Here is a 17,281-nt window from a genome sequence, read left to right as displayed (position 1 = left end):
TGCCCATCTGCTCCCACCTGTGCCTCACCACCTGCAGAGCAGCAATCACACCCAGTGCCTGGGAAGATCCTTAAAGGTTGCTCACATTTAGCTGAGGTAGGAGCCAAGAGCGGCCATCAGCACTGTGAGCTGGAACAACAGGCAGAATGGCAGGCCAAGGAAAGCCCACTGCTCACAGCAATTCACAGTGAAATCAAACTGCTTTCTTTTCCTTTTATTTATTCCTGAAAGCGTACAGCTAGCATATAAAAACATTGTTTAGTGAGAGCAAAGCAGAAAAGGGCAGGAAATGCATGCCAAGTGAAAAGCATTTGCATATTCCAGGGAAAGAAGCCTCCCTGGAGAGATAAGAGCTTGGAGACTCCTCACACATGGAAGCAAGGGTCATACTTCTATCTTACAGAAACTTCCTATAGCAGACCCGTAAGTTATCACACTGTGACTCATAACGTGGTGAATGGGTTTCTAGTTTGTTCTCTTTGAGAACCTCATTACTTGAAGTGCATTACACCAGCAAACAAAGTCAGCGTGCTGCTTTATTTATTATTAGGCATTTGTTTTTCTTTACAGTGGCTGCCTTATAGCTGCCACAAATATGCAAACCAGCTGAATTAAAATAACACGCTTTCCCAATCTCTCTGAGCCCTGGTGCTTTGTATGTTCTCCAGTACCTGGATTCTCCTGACTAATGAATGCTTCCACTTGCTGGAAAATGTTGAATGCAATTAGTACTCCAATCTGCAGCCTCAAAGTAAGCTGTGTCTAGCAGCTGAGCATTCTGAAGGAGCCAGTGCTTGGCAGAAGAACTAAACATCTAAAAGATAAAAGGGAAATTTAAGCACACTCCCACTAAGGCCTGCTGCAGAATTTAATTGGCATGGTTAGCAATAAAGAGGCTGCAGGCAGAACCACAGAGGTTACGGCCCCAGTGCAAGTCACAAAGTAGAAACAAGTTACAGTTCCCAGGCTTAAATATCAAAGCTCACATTCGGTTCCTCATCTTGCACTCCCCCAACGCCAAACTGCACAAGTGTGTTCTGATCAAATAAGCCCACTCCTTTGTTCTTCCGAGTCCAGCTTCCTCTCTTCAAGGAGAGACACAAATCACTCCATCCAGCCTCTCTGCAATTCCATCCAACCTCTGCTTGCACTCGTCCTGCAGCTGCTTCAGCTCTCTCTGTAGGCTGGCCTCTCTCATCCTCAGTTCTCTGATCACCTCTGGAGCACTGACAACTGGAACGGGCTCCTTGGATACAGATCCACCAAAGCCTGTTTTGCTGGCAGAATGTTTGCTTCTAAACACCAGCCTGCACGACCCATGCATTTTATTTCTGTTTGGAGCACCATGGTTCACAAGATCTAGTAGTTTCAACTCCACTGATTCCTCTATCTTTCCTAGTTTGGAATAGAAGTCCTCTTTCTGCAGTTCTTCCTCTCTTGTTTTCACCTGTAGAGATAAAAAGAGAAGAGCATGATGGGTTTCTGTGAGCAGCTCCACGTGCCAGGAGGCAACACAAAATGTCACATTTGGACTGGAATGTAGCAAAGAAATAGGAGCCAACTGAGAGCAAAGTCAAGTGCACAGCAGCAAAAACTGAGTTAAGCTGATGTGTTTTCTATCAGGTAGCAGCAGAGACCAAAAAGCTGCCTGTGGTCAGCTTTCTGGTCAACTTCACAGCCCAGCACCCCCTGATGATTAACACACAAGGGCTCCATGTTCTCCCCTCACAACACAGAGCATGAAGGGGAACCCAGGAGAGTGACCTTCATCACCTCCATGTTGTCAGCCACCACGTTGTCAGAGCTGATTAACTGCTTAATGACTAACGGCACTCATTCCACTTGCAATTCTGCACTTGGCAACGTGAGAAAGGAGGGATGGCAAGTGGAAGCTAGCAATTCCTTCATTCTCATTATGGGTAACAAGTAGTAAAACAAAAATAATGAAGCAGAGACAAAGAAGTACAGGCTAAGACCAAAATGAATTACAGGCAGCACACTTGAGCTGAAGATAGGCTCAATAAAACAAAGCTTTTCTTGTGACAGAGTAGTCTGGATAAAAGCAATTGTATATACTGGGATTTCTCCAAAGCATTTTATTTAATGTTCACTAACAATTTGATTTGGAGAACTTGCAAGATGGTAATTGCCTTGCCAATTTCACAAGTGGATTAAACACGAATTCAGTGAGTCATCTCAAAACGTAGCTGTCAGTGGGGAAACGTTCGTAAGAAGAGGTTTCCCTGCTGAGGCCTTCAGGGAAATGGTCCTTGGGCTAACATCACATTATGTTGTACGCAGCCTCTAGGTGGTGGCTGGTGGAGTTCAACACAAGCTGATGGCTGGAGAGCTGTGGGTGGAACTGGGAAGGGAACAGCCTGGCATGGGGCAGTCCACTAAGCGGCCCCCTCCCTGCCCCACATTTCCACTGCTTTGCCTTCTCACGGCTCTATTAGCCATCTCCATCAGCCCAATCAACTTCTAAAGCCCATCAGAAATGCATTACCAAGCCCAAGCAGGTCCTGAGTGGTGTGGAGAGCACCAGGGCTGGGGCCACAAGCGGGCCCACATATCTAGCAGCAACAGGCAAGGCAGCCTCACAGCTTTCTGCAACTGCAGCCAGCTGCCAAATCAGCTCAGCTGAAAAACAGTGAAATTTCAAACGAAAAGGAAACAGAGTAGGATTCAAAGGCAGGTCACCCAATGACTCACAGCCCAGAAAACAAGCCTTATATTGTGTGACTTCAAGAGCTCCAACTATTCCACTCATGCAGAGACACAACTTGTTTTAGATCCGAAAAGTCAAAAAGATAGAGGTGAGAGACCAGACTTTGCTGACAAAGGCATAAGAAGATCAAATGGATGGAAACATGAACTAGATATTCAGCTTCAGAATAAGACATTGTTGCCTACTGTGAGGATAATGAATCATGAAATGCTCCATTGCTGCTCCAAGGATGAATCCTTTGGCCAAAGCTCAGCTCAGGTCAACTCGGCGCTAATGACACCCCTTGCACTCCTCCCATCCTCAGCTAGGGGTGAAGCTGAACTCCTCCTCAGGGTTTTAAATCCACAGATCTGCATCAGGATATTGGTATCTCATGCGTTAGGGCTTTGACCAGTTCTCTGTAAGCTGGGGAATGTTTGGTATCTCTGAAACACCAGAGATCAGTCAGAGCTGAAGGCACTGCTAAACTCCTCCACTGACAGCAGCGCAGCCAGGGCTTCCTTCATTTATTCCAAGTCTTTTATCAGTATATCTTCATGTGTTTTGCAGCCAAGCAATTAATCCTCTCCAGAGTCTTCTGATGCATTATCCCTCCCCACCCTCAACGAAGATCAAGAAAATCAATCAAGTCAGAAAAGAAATAAGTTGCTCTGAATTTTTCCTAACTTGCTAAAGGCTTTATCGATGCAGAACCATCTGTTAAAGGAGACCTCTGCTGATTAAAGCATTTGAATAGAGTTGAAGCAGGGAGAAGTCCATCTTTGCCCTTGTCCAACAACCAAGGGTCTCTCTTTATCATAATCCCCACTGAATCCCAGGGCACCTCTCACTGTTGGCTACAAGAGCAACTGCAGCTCAGTTCTCTAACAGCAATACAGAAGAAACAAAGCAGAGAAAACAAATTCCACGTTACCTGCACACCCCGTTGCCAAAATTGAATTGAATAAACGGAAAGTGAAGTTTGCACTGAGTGGATTTAACACTGGAATGAAGGATGGGGAAAATCTCCAGTTACTTAAGCAGAACAAAATCAGTACGCAAACAGAGCCCACAAAAAGTTATTCTGCATTAAAACTCACTGCAGAATGCTACGAGGGCTGCATAAGGTATTCCTAATGAAACTTAGGTTTTCACGCCAGCCAAAGGTGGAGGGTGTTATTACTAAGACACAAGATGGAAGAGCACGCTCCTTTCAGCATTAAGTGCACTGAGTTTTAACTCACTGCAGAAACAGATGAGGTAGGAATTACTGTGCTGAAGCAATAGCAGAGGTAAGGACAAGGACAGCAGACAGGGAAACACAGCATCAGAAAGGCACTGCGCATACTGTCTTCTGTGAAGAGGACCAACGTTTCCAGGAACAATGATGTTAGATGAATTTAGCAAGCAAACGTTAAGAAATAAGAGGACAAGTTTAGCAAAGTGCTATTCCCGTCATATCAGGGCGATCTGGAGCTGGAGGGCCAGTTCAATTTATTCTTTGCACTGCTCTTCCTGATAAAGGTAAACTCTGTAACCCCATACATCTTCACAAACACTCTTTCTGCTCTTTGTAGACTTGAATAGCTAAAAATCTCTTGGGGTCGCCTTCCAGTAACATTCTTTACTCTTCATATCCTGAAGACTTGTGAAAACACTCACTAGCATCCCTCCTGAATGGTTAATTGATGCTCTTTAACAGCTTGCTGTCTCCCATTAGTCAGCACATAATGATTATTCCACACGGCAAAACAATCTCAGCAGACCACTTTCTATTAAACAAACATATTGTAAAGGATTAGGAGCCTCAGCGTTTCGTGCCTGCCCCCTTCCTATCCCACAGCTCTGCCTTTCAGTCTCAATCTACCAGCTGGAACTTTTATTCCCCATTAGGCACACAGCGCTGTCTGACAAGAGCTGCACACCCGCATCAAACAAACACAACACAACGATTGGCGTTTCCACTTCTACAGAGCCAACCTCATCCCAAAGGGACCCGGTGCATTTGGAGAACAGCCACACTGAACTACAGGGAACCAGATGATAAGAAAAGCAGCATCTTCCAGTTTACATCCCCTGCTCTGGAGCCAGCACCGATCCGGTTAGCAGCTCACAACACTTCAGCACACCTGTAATTCCAACAGAGCAGTTACACACACTCCAGAATCCTCTGCATGTTTCAGAGTGGACAAAGCCTGCTATGCTTCCCACTCCCAAGACCACGTCCCACCTTGTGGGAGGTCTGCTTTCCTCAGCTGCTGAAGATGTGCAATCCCTTTATCTCATCCCTGCTCAAAACTCAGCCCTTCCCAATTGTTGTGCTTTCCCCAGCTCCCTCCTGTTTGCCTGCACCTTGCTGGTAATGAGCTTCCCAGAGCTTGTGTCTCATTCTATGAGGCTCAAACATCCCCGAGAGGCTGCTCCGCCTCATAGAGTTTTAACGGCTCACTAATGGGAAGTGCAATGAAAATGATGCCAAAATTGCTCTTTTTCTGCTAAGCAGCAAACTGGACACGAACTCACTTGGGCAGAACTTTGCCAAAATGCACAGCATCCCACAGAGATCTTGTGAAACCTCTGGGTAACCACACGGCATTATTTAAGCCCTTTCCAGTAATGATGTAACTGAAGTGGCAATCTTCCCAATGCTGGATGCCAGTATCTCAGCTTGGCACCACCTCACATGACAACCTGAAAGCAGCCTCGCAAAGCAAAGGAATGCTCTGCCCCACTCAGTGATGCACCTGAAGGAAGCTGCTTGTGCTCAGAGCCACGGGAACCTAACAGCAAAACCTCAGATCTCATCTTTGGGGTTGGGGAGTGAAAGGAAATTAGGAGACGTGAATGGATGCAGTGCCCAAGCAATCAAGCCACGCTGCTTTTGCTATCGAGGCATAATCACCTGATACTTTTCACCCTACAAAGCTCAAGCATTTGCTGAACAGCACCTACCCAAAAAATCAGACCCCCAGCGTTCAATAAAGGCACTTAGATAGAAAGACAAGGACACAGTATCGGCAGTCTGCAATAAGCTACTCTGGAAACACTACAACACCGAGCAAAGCAGGTGCTTTACTATTACAAAAATACCCGCCTTATTCTAATTTCCTATTCGTACCTTAGAGCAACTTGCCCAAATGTAATTTCAAACCTCTAAGGAAGTGATAGAGTTAGCACCGCGGCCCTATAAAACTTGTCTCATTGAATCAAGCCTCTTTGTGATAAGCTTTCAAGGTTTTTAATTTTCTGCAGCAATTTCCACGACCCGAAGAATAACCAGTTAAAAGCTCTGGAAACCATCATTTTCTATTTTACCAGCCGAACACTTCCCACACTGCCCTGCCTAAATGAGGTTCCCTTCTTCTTGTGCGATCCTTGATTGTACACACAGAGACATGATGTTCTTCTGAAATAGCCCATTTAATAGCAAGGCACGCATGCATTTACAGATTTAAAGCTAAAATGAAGTGCTTAAGTAGCCTAACCTTCTGCATAGCACAGGCTACGGTATCTTACCCAGTAATTTGAGCTGTGTTCTACTACATTTGGTGAGCTACGGGGTCTCCTTTAGAAACACACTTTTTTCTTAAGCACAAGCTCCACTTGATCAAAAACCCTACTCTATCACAGTGTTATTTCTGCAGTAAAATACACTTATGGCTCAAAATGTGCATCTTTGTGCTAAGCTCTGCCTCAGCCGCTGGGTCTTGTTATGCCATTTCTCACCTCAATTAAGTCCTGTGCCTGCAGAACTCCACTCCTGCCCAGGAACTTACAGAACATCATCCAGCAGCAACTTTGCCTTGGTTCAATTCCATTTCTCTAACCGCCCCAGAAGAGGGATAGAATAATTCTTTTGTCACCCCCTCCCTTAACCCTATCCAGTTTGTCAATCACTTTGCAATTGTGACAGCGGTGTAAGCGAGGTTAATCCATTCCATTAAGCCCAGAATGATCACCTATGTGTAATTCTTCAATGGATGACCAGTAGCAGACAGTACCACTTGGCTACCAACAATCTAGCACTTTCCCAATGAGCCCACTGCCTCCTATTTCACAAAGCCAGGAATACCATTTGTTGGCACATATCCCATACCTGAAGCTGTAAAGCAGATCCAACTGGCTTGAGGTACACGTGTAGGTATTTCCTACTAAAAACTCAAAGCTTTGGCTTGACAAATAGCTAACAGCAACATTTCACCCCAGTATAATTACTGATTTCTCACATTCATTATGAGTTCAGCAAGAAGAAACAGCTTAGGCCTCTGGAAATGGAGGAGAATAACCCAAAAGGGGCAATATCAAAGTAATATTAATGCGTGCATTATTTGTACCACAAACTACGAAGGCATTTTAGAAGGGTACTAAAGCTGAGCTACAGCAACTGACAGGAGATGTAATTATACAAGCAGCTGCATTCCAAATTTTGCCCGGATTTGCAATTTCCTGCAATTAGAGAGGAATGTATACATCTCCATCTTATGCATTTTAAGCAAGACGTTCTCTATTCAAACGCTAGCTTCCAGGCACACCTATTGTCAGTGCAAAACAAATTGACAGGGAAGCCACAGCAGCAATGCACCTACTTCATCCAGCAATAGAAGGCCAGCTTTTAGCTGGAGGAGGAGTCCTCTGGGGGAGAAACTAAAAATACAAGTTTAATATCACAAACGTGCATAGCTGCATTCAGGGAGAACAACCACAAGAGTCTGACCAGGCACTGCTGCTGTGTGCTTTCTTTCCCCCCACTATGCACTCAACAGTGCAAAGCACTTCATAAGGCTTCAAGACAGCATCCATGCTGTTCTCTAATAGAAAGCATTATGGTGGTGAGGAAGCAAAGCAACAAAAAGTTCAGTGTTTCTTACAGTGCAATCTCACACAGAGGAGCAACCAGCCCCTGACCCTGCATAAAGACGTACCACATTTCTGATCACTTTCTTTATTTTTTTAATTAAGAGAATCAAGTCAGTCTGTATTTGGCATCATGCAACAAAATACCACACTGGCAGGAGTCAAATAAATCACACAAGCTTCAGATAACAGTAAAGGACACCGGCCTGAGAGACCAGGAAAGGAACGCTAGGAAGATTTTCCAGGGTCTTTACAAGAAAATGCAAAGTAAACCTGCAAATATCAGCATGAAACACAAAAGCACATAAGAGATAAGCGCTGTGCCTGTTTGCTGAGCCTGTGAATATCTATTGCACAGGAAAAAGCAAGAGGGAAATTAATCCTCTTAGGCCCCAAAGCGACCAAACTGTGAGGCTGCTGTGTGGTGTGCCCAAGGGCTGAGTGGGCAGCAGTGGGGTGGGACGTACCTGAGGGCAGCAGCAAGAGGGCAGGGCTGAAAGCTTCTCACTAGAAGAACGTTTCTTGTTGTCTGGATATTTTCTGAACTATCTGTTCCTCGGGTTTTAGTAGGAGCAGTTTGCTTTGCCAGTGTAACTTTGGAGGGGTACTGAACTCAAACAGAGAAAAACAGATAGGAACCAAAGGCGAAACATGACATTTGAAGCAACTCTGATGACAGAACCAAGCAGGAACAAATCCCCAAACATTAACTGGACTATTTAAACCTCTTCAGCTGCTTCCCTTAAGCTAGACAACCCCCCCAGTACGGTCCCACTACGCTGTGAAGGTGGGATGGCTCCAGCCAGGAGCACCAACTTGCAGGGTCTCCATCAGTGACACAGGGAGATGAAGTTTAGACTTGCAGAAATCCCACATGGCACACAGTTCTCAGTGTACATGGGGAATCATTTCTGTCTCCAAATTCTAAGTCCTCAGTACTTGCAATAACCAGAAAAATCCCATCTAGCAGACCAGCCTTTTATTTCTTCCTAATTGGTTTTATCTTTACACTATTTCAATCTTCAAATTCAATTAAAAGATCACAGAAATGAATATAGGAACGTGCACAAGCTGAAAAAGTATTAAATGAAAACCACAGTACGTCAGTTTCAGTCATTCAGACACTTGCAAAAAGGCTGCGGAGCTTCTCTGAGCAAAGACTGACAGCGACAAATTACAGAGGAAGGCAGCAGACAAGCATTGCTTCGTGTAATAAATTGCTCACTTAGTTTTCAATTTGTTCTTCCCAATTTTTATCTCAGGCAGCAGACAAACACCGCTGATAGGAGATACCTTCTCAGATGTAGGTGACTTGGCTGGGCTTGGAGGGCTCCAGTGCTACATGAGCAGAGCTGCATCACTCTGTTCAGCATGAAAGCAGCCACGCCAGGACACACAGGGCTGCTTGGACTTGTGCATTCTGAGCAAGCAAAGCTCACTCCAGCAACCCAACACAATGGTGGCGGGAGGCAAACGAGCGCTAACCCTCAGGTGAAGATCTGTCAGCATAAAACCATTTGCAGAGTTTCAGTGAAAAAGCTTTTGAAAGCCATTGCTCCAAAAACTTGTTCAGCTGAAGGAATTTCTCTCACGGCTTTGCTGGTGAGCAGAGGCTGCAGTGGGCACAAAGCTGCCTGAATGGCCATCGAGATGCTGGCAGGAGGGAGGCACAGGGTGAGCCCTGCAGCTACAGCCTGCAAAGGGAAAAGCCTGACAGCTCTCATGGCTTGGGGAGAGCTGATGAGACAAACAGTTACAAGGAGTGAGTTCTGAACTCAGAAGTGCACTGAAGCCTTATTTAGATGCATTTCTGTCTAGGAAGAAGAGATCTGACAATATTAAATTACAGATTTACTTTTATGTCAGCTCTTGTACAAGCACAAGGGACAGACACAGAAAAGAGTTAGATACTTTCTTCTCTTATGATCAAGTACCCTTGATTTCAGGGCAGACAGCTGGAAGGACGAGGCCAAGGTTTTAAGAAAAAAAAAAAAGAAACTCACAGTTAAGCATCAACACAAACAGCCCTTTTCCCCAAAGCACCAAGCTCCTATCAACTCATCCGAAACACAAGCAGTGCTGTGGAATATGCAAACTTACAGCTTCTGCTGGTGGAGGAAGAACTCACCCTGATGGTCTGCCCTGAGCTGTAATAAGCAATCCAGATACCTTCTGGAAGTTACTGTCCCAAAAACCCACTCGGAAAAGCTCAGTAAAACACACTCAGAGCTTTCCAGGTACAGCTGCCCTAAAATACAGCCACCAGCTGCGGTGTTTAAGACAGTCTCTGTCAGGCAGGAACACCCCTAAGATGCAGCCCTGGCAGAGGGGGATGCATCATCACAGCTCACCGTGCACCAGACAGCCTCAGCTCCAGAAACCCAGCAGCTTGGTGGCCACAGGGACCCCAAATCCCTACCCATCATCCCTGCAGCTTTTCACATTCAATATAGGCAGTGCTGGGAGCCACCAACTCACACACTGCACATCTCAACCCTGTAGGCATTCCCGATTTTTGTCCATGTTTGATGTGCTTTTCAGCGTGAAAACATAAGTGCTACACTTATTCCTTAAAAAACGCACTAAAACATTTACGGTGGCTACAAAACACGTCCTCTCATTGGGATGCGTGGTTGTTTTTTTTTTCCTTACAGTTTATTGTTAAATAAAGCTCATCTAAAATTTACTGGATTATAATTCTTCAGCTGCATTTACTGCATGTTTCACTGCCTTAGTCGGTACCCGACACATCAGTAAATAACACAAGTAAAATATTAACGCTGGTTATCGATTACGCCTCAACTGATCCCATCTCCTAAGCACACATTCTGCATTTTGGTTAAGGGAAAAATTGCATCTTTTGGGAAGCAAGACCAAATTCCAGCCACGCTTCAAACCCCAGAGATCTGCACGCAGAACAGGAGACAGCTCTCTGGTTTTTAAATGTTTCTGTCTTCCCTATGGAGCTGGAGTCCTTTAGAATATATAAGCCCCATGAAAAATGTCAGGCGGGATAATTTACTTTCGGTTCCAGTTTTTATGTGTTTGAAATCAGTTTGCTGATTTAGCAACTGCTACGGAGTCTTTCTCACACGGTTCAGCACTCATTCAGCAATCTGCACAGCAAGTTACATCTGCAAACAAAGAATAAATACTTATCTTCTTCATCTGTTTGTATGCTGCAAGCTTAGCACTGACTATTCAAATCTGAGTAATGGGCTGAAGTTCTCAGAAGTGAACAAGATTATTTTAAAAACCTCCCAGCTCTGCTCACGTGCAGGAACTTTCCCCCATGCTTTTACTCGAGCCAGGCGAACTAAGGGCTTTGGATCTAATGCAAACATCAGGTCCTGCTGTGGAGAATATCGATGCACAGAGATGGCTTCTTTCTTTCTCCCTCCAGCACAGGGCAAAGCACAGTGCCCCCTGGAGCTGTCACCTGGGTCTCAACACGCATCCATGGGCACTTACCAAAAGAAAGCAGCCTGATCTGTTAGTAAAACTGATATAAAAAAATCCAGACAAAGTAACATAACAAAATACATAAGCAAAAAGAGAACACACACATGAACACTGAATCATGAGTTGGAAAGGATCCCCTAAAGGACATCTGGTCCAACTCCCCTGCAATCCATCAAGTGCTCAAAGTCCCATCCAGCCTTGAACGTCTCCAGGGATGGGAAGCCCACCACCTCTTTCTGGGCAACCTGTGCCAGTGCCTCACTGCCTCTATTGTAAAAACCTTCTTCCTTCTATCCAATCTAAATCTCCCCTCTGTTAGTTCGAAGTCATTTCCCTTGCCCTGTTTCCACAGACCCTGCTGAGGATTCGGCCCCCTTCCCTCTCATAACCCCACTGTAGATCCTGACAGGAGGCTCTCAGATCTCCCCAGAGCCTTCTCCTCTCCACACTGAACAGCCCCAGCTCTCTCAGCATGTCCTTTTAGTGGAAGCATTCCATCCCTTAAACATCTTACTCCCTACTGCTTACAGCAGGTCTATGCTTTCTAATAACCTAAATCTGCTAATACCTTGGCAGCTCCATCAGCAGCAAATGTAATCCTACATTTAACAAAATACAAACTACACATAAAAGCCATTAGCCCCGTCCCTCCTCGCCACCCTCCCGTCCATGTCCTCCACTGCTCCCTTTGATGGATGCTTCTGTTGATCTCTCTGGGTTTCCTCCCCTACGCAGGCATCTGGGCCCAGCCAACCATACACTTCCAAAAGCTGCTCTTGTGGCCCTGCTAGTTCTTCAATTCCTTTTTGCATGAAAAGCTCTACTGACAGCTGCTCGATGCTCCAGATGGAGGTTTTCAAAGTGGAACACAACAACACTCTGGGACCGGGGCAGGGAATATGCTGACTGCTCCCAACCATCCCCAGCACTCCTCCGCTTCCTGCATCCCCAAAGCCTGGGTAATTATTAACCACTCGCTGCACTGACATCTTCATATTAGCAGAAAGCCTGGAGAATGAGAATAAACAGCAAAAATAGACAAGATGAAATGGGAACAGTTTGCTTCCAAAGAGAAAAAGAGCACAAAGCTTCAGAGAGCTTTCCACCAAGAGCTCAGCTGCTGCTTTGCCACAAGCCTGTGCTTCAAGCTGCAACAACATGGCCCTGCATTAGGGATCACACTGAGCTCACACTGGGCAGCCAGCAAACACCACACTCGGCCCCACTAGCCATGCAGAGGGTTGGAAATGTTATTTCTACTTCCCCACCCGTGCACAGGCACTGCCCATGCCTTGGTTTTCATGCAAGTTAGGCCTTACTGTGCAGTGGCAGCAGGACCATAGTTCCTCCATCAGCTCCCAGTGCTCTGTGCTTAGGCATGGGTAGCCCAGCACAGCTAGAACTTCTGGACAGGGCTCAGACACGGAGGAAGCACATCCAAGCTCAGTTTAATGGCTCTGGCTCTCTCTCAGCCACTCTTCAGAGATGCATATATGAGCAAGCTCCAACACACCATCACCTGAAAGGAGTCTGGCTTGTTTTTAAACCCTTTTGAACACCAAGATCCCATATTACAATATCATGAGCTCCAACAGAAGCTCAGTAGCAGATGAGCATTTGTGTGATTAAAACTGAGGAAGATCCTCATTTGGAGTCAAGGCATCCTGCGCTCCAGCTCCTGGATACAGAATGTTTAACCTGAAATCATAACCTCCCTCAAACAGAGGAGCAGAGAATAAATATTAAGGAAGGAACAAACAAACAAACAAGATCTGTTTTCAAATTCAGAGACGACTTCTTTTTCAGTTACTTTTTTCTTCAAGCAGAGAACATTTCTAAAGCTTAACCAACCAAAATGTCATCCAAGAAGAAGTGATTATTTACCCAGGGCTGAATGGAAAAGAATAGAGCTGAACGGAAAAGAGCACAGCTAACTATAAGAAAGCCACATATTCAGATCACACCTCTGCCCATACAGGTATGTCTTATGCCTCTTCTCCTCCAAGATACCGAACACAATTCTGCCTACAGATGGGTATCGGTTAAAATGTCATATTAATCAGGGTTTCACGAATCACCCAAATCCCATAGCAATATCCAGTTATCTGCAGTCAACGTCCTTGAAAGGAAAATGGTTTCAGGGTCATTCCAAGCACAAAACTGGAAGGAAAGAAAAGAGCTGGAAGCAGGCAGAGATAATCAGAAGTAAATGCTTTCCTGAGGAAAACAACTTACTTAATTTTAAAAGATTAAAGATGGACACTTTTCTGTACCAGAATCACGCTGTACAAATTATCAGTCTTATAAAAGACAGATATATTGCCCCGATAGCACACCTTGACCAACAAGCAGTTGTGTTTAGTGCTGCAAACCAGACGCTGTGGGGTAGCATAGCACTGACATTAACACAGCTGAAATACCTCGACCTTGTCCTAAATCCATCAGTCAATCGTAGATTCAGGTTTCAAGCCCAATCCACAGTTGTACAAGCAGGCCCAGCTCCTCTTCAGCCATCCCTGACAGATATTTGCATAAGCTGCCTTGTACAGGGTCCAAGGAAATTATTTCTTTAATATGTAATGAGAACTGTGTTGTAATTTAAGCACATTTTTGTCCCATTCCTGGAAAGCACAGGAAAGAAAAAAATCTCTTCCCTCCACAGAAATTGCCCTGTATTTGAAAATTCCTATCTTGCTTCAGTCCTTCCATCCTTATGTTAAAGACCCCTCAAAGTCCACCTAACCCAGCAGCCTGTCTGCAACCCAACACAGCAGCAAGTTGCAAGTGGAAAAGTTCAGCACTAGACAAATACATAGCCATACTTCACTGGAAGACACAACTTTCTAAACTTCAGCAGTTTTTGGCTGAAGGGCTTCCTCGGCCAAAGAGCATTTTTCATATTTATTACTTAACAACAGATTTTTTTCCTTCCTGATCTTGCCCAGTCATGAGAATGAAGGAGCAGCAGAACAGCACAATTGTTTGCTCCTGCTCCAGCGTGATACTCCCCTTCACTGCCTCCTCTTGCAGAGCAGGGAGCCCTAAACCAGCTGAACGTTCCTTGCACAGAAACCCTTTCACAGCTTGGGTCACCATCACTTCCCCTGTTCTATGCCTTTCCAGTTCAATCATGTCTTTCTTTTAGCACAGACAACAACCAGAACTGCACACGGTGTACCAGAAACTGATAGAAATATTTTCAATTTCACTTTCTTCTGCCTGGCTTACAATTCTTAGGATTTAATTTGCTATTTGTGACCACTGACATCTTCACACAACTACTGCCGTAACCCCAAGAGCTCATTCACATGACACGATGGCCAGATCCCATAAACAGACATAAAATTATGACCTTCCTCCGGATGCATTGTTAGCACATTTATCTCCCATCCCATTTTATCTGGCATTCTATCACTTTGATATTCAGTACCACAAAGTTACTGGAGATCTCACTGTGGCCTTCTGGTACTTGAAGGGAGCTTAGAAGCAGGAGGCAATCGACTTTTTACAGTCCAATTGTGAGAGGACACGGGGGAATGGCTTTAAACCAAAAGATTTAACTAAAAGATTCAGGTTAGATGTAGACAGTATTTTTTACTCAGATGGTGATGAGGTGCTGGCACAGGCTGCCCAGATTGGTGTGGATGCCCCATCTCTGAAGGTGCTCAAGACCAGGCTGGATGGGATCCTGGGCAGTTTGATCTGGTGGTTGGCAATCCTGCCCATAGAAGGGAGCTGAGAAGTGGATAATCTTTAAGGTCATCTCCAACCTTAAAGCCATTCTATCACTCTAAGAGGGCCCTTGATCCTTTCCTGCTGTCCTTCATGTGTGCTCCCAGTGACTGAGCATCTTGCACTTGGGCCTCTTGCTTCTCACCTCCCTGTGCAAACTGACCACAGACGCCTGCTCTCCTCTTCCTGCTCTGTTTGCCCAAGGGTCAGAGGAAACACATTCACATGGGCAGTTTATTTTGGTTGAGAATCCATTCAGGAACTTTATCAAATGCCATTTCTAAATGCAAGTGGATGACATCAACCCATCCTCTCTTGCCCACATGCCCAGTGCTTCCCCTCCAAGAGCTCCAGCAGGTTTTAGATTTGTGATTCCTCTCTTTAACAACTGTGGCTGTCTCTTCCCCAGAATATCACATCTAATCACACGTCCTCAGTTCTTTGGAATGGTTTCTACTCAACTGCCTGGCACAGACACCAGGCGCATTGCTAACAACCAACATAATTACTCGGTGGATAATCACGGCTCTCATGAAGTACAACACAGTGGGCACAGCAGCTATAATAAAACTTACTGTCCCTCATATGGGCATGCTTGTGAGAGCCAAGATAATTTCCAGATGCCTCACTATCACAAGACACAAAGTTAGAGATAATGACCACTTTAGCTACCGCTGTAACTTCTCTTTGTTTGACTAAAAAAAGAATATAGAAGGAAAGATGTGATAAGCTTATTTCTCCGGGGAAAGGACTGAAGGGGACACAACTGATAGAGCAGCCTGCACTCAGCAAGCATCTCGGCTGGGGGAAAGAAGGCAGGCTGCAGGCAGAAAGCAGCACGTAGGCTGCTTTGCTGACAGAAAGAAGGGTTGATTTAAAGAGGATTAATGGAGAGTCATCTGACCTCCAGGCTTTCCAAAATGCTGTCACGTAGCAGCATTACGAAACAATTCTGTTCTGGGGGATGCAGAAGAGGAAGCACTTGCTATAAACTATCCTTTTAACAACACACCAAGACACACTCCATTTGTTTCCCCACAGTTATGCACTCAAATGACATTCTGTGAATCTCAGAAACAGTGGAACTTGACCAAAAATCATTCAAAAACAATCAGAGCATCTATTTCAACACACTGTGCAGCATTCATCAGTTAACATTACTGGACTTCATCTCCAAATTGAAGCATAAAAAGTTAGCGTGATTACTACATCATATTTAACAGGCACATATAATTTCATACATCAGAGGAGTCAGAGCATATTGGAAATCACACAGTGGGAAGTTTACTTCTTAAATTCAAAGTCCGAGCTGTCCTGCTACATTCATCTCCATTTTGCCATAAAAGCATCTAAGTCAGACCTCAACAGAGACCTGCATGACCAGCACCTCATCTGACTGTGACTGACAGCAAGTGCCTGGAGGAGACTACAAAATCAAAGCAAACATATCGGAGATACTTCAGAATATTCTCCCAGCCTGCAATGATTTTTACCCCGCAACTTGCCAAGCTTGCAATTTGCATTTGTGTTTTGGATAATTTTTGGTGCATTTCTTCTTCAAAGAATGTATCCAACAGATTCTGAGCTCACTTATGCTACTCATATCCTCAGTGCTCCATGGGAAGGACTGCACACTTGATATGAAGCAGCAGCTCCTCCTGCCTGCCCCTATCTGATGAAGCCCAACCAGCTCCTTATCTTTGCAGTAGAAGGGAGTGATTCAGTTTTTCTCCGTACCTTTTTTCCCCTGCCAGATACCTTTGAACTCTTGAGCAAAAATCTGCTACCTTTCATTCTGTCAGTTGATCTGTAATCCAAACTACCCACACTTCAAACTAAAAACCCAAAAAGTTAACAATTCTGAGTTAATACGGGCACAAAGCAGTGACATGGAGAGTTTTCTTATTGTCCTACTTGACCCAACTCTTCCTTTCACTTCTTGCTCATCAACTGGTTTAATAGACTCTCTGGTATCCTTCTTTCCCCTTTATAACTGTAAAAAAAATAAGCTACTTCCTATGCCTCCATCACATCTTCTCCTTGTGTCAGCATGCTAATATTCAGATTCATCTCTCACATCTACATTAACAGCTCTTTTATTTATGCCCCAGTGCCCCTCTGGGTGCTTCTCTGTACCCCCTCCCATCTCTATGCCAGCGAACACTATGTACATTTCCTTCCTATCACCTGCCTTCCTCCTCAGCCAACCTCCTACACCCAGTCTGTTCTTGCACCAAAACTTGCACTCCGTTCCTTCTCTCACTTCGCAGGTTTCAAACCCTTCTTATTTCTTCCCCCATCAGGCATTTCAAAGACTAACTCAGTGAGAGAAGACAAGTTCTGGCTTCTCACACCCTCCTTTCCCTGTGAATACCTAACTGGTATTTTTCTTGCTGCAACCATTACAGATGCTTTCAACCTGCTGTCTCTGTCCCCTCCAGAGGCTGCTACAATTTCCTCCTCTTCTCATTGCCCCCTCTGTAACCCCTATCCTTTGATGCCTTCCCTTCCAAAAACAAGAACACT

The 17,281-nt window shown here is 44.9% G+C and overlaps 1 protein-coding gene across 1 annotated transcript in view; it reads right to left on the bottom strand.

The window, feature by feature from the left end:
- Nucleotides 1–223: 223 nt before the first annotated feature.
- TEDC1 (tubulin epsilon and delta complex 1) overlaps nucleotides 224–17,281 on the bottom strand; it is a 63,377-nt gene continuing 46,319 nt past the window's right edge. The window contains exon 8 of the mRNA XM_072343284.1: nucleotides 224–1,447. Within this exon, the coding sequence (XP_072199385.1) occupies nucleotides 1,088–1,447 (360 nt within the window). The 3' untranslated portion in view covers nucleotides 224–1,087. The remainder of the gene's footprint in view (nucleotides 1,448–17,281) is intronic.

The sequence above is a fragment of the Excalfactoria chinensis genome, chromosome 8, assembly GCF_039878825.1.
Source record: "Excalfactoria chinensis isolate bCotChi1 chromosome 8, bCotChi1.hap2, whole genome shotgun sequence".
NCBI classification, from domain to species: Eukaryota; Metazoa; Chordata; class Aves; order Galliformes; family Phasianidae; genus Excalfactoria; species Excalfactoria chinensis.
The sequence above is the reverse complement of the archived record's forward strand: the minus strand, read 5'-3'. Positions and strand labels throughout refer to the sequence as shown.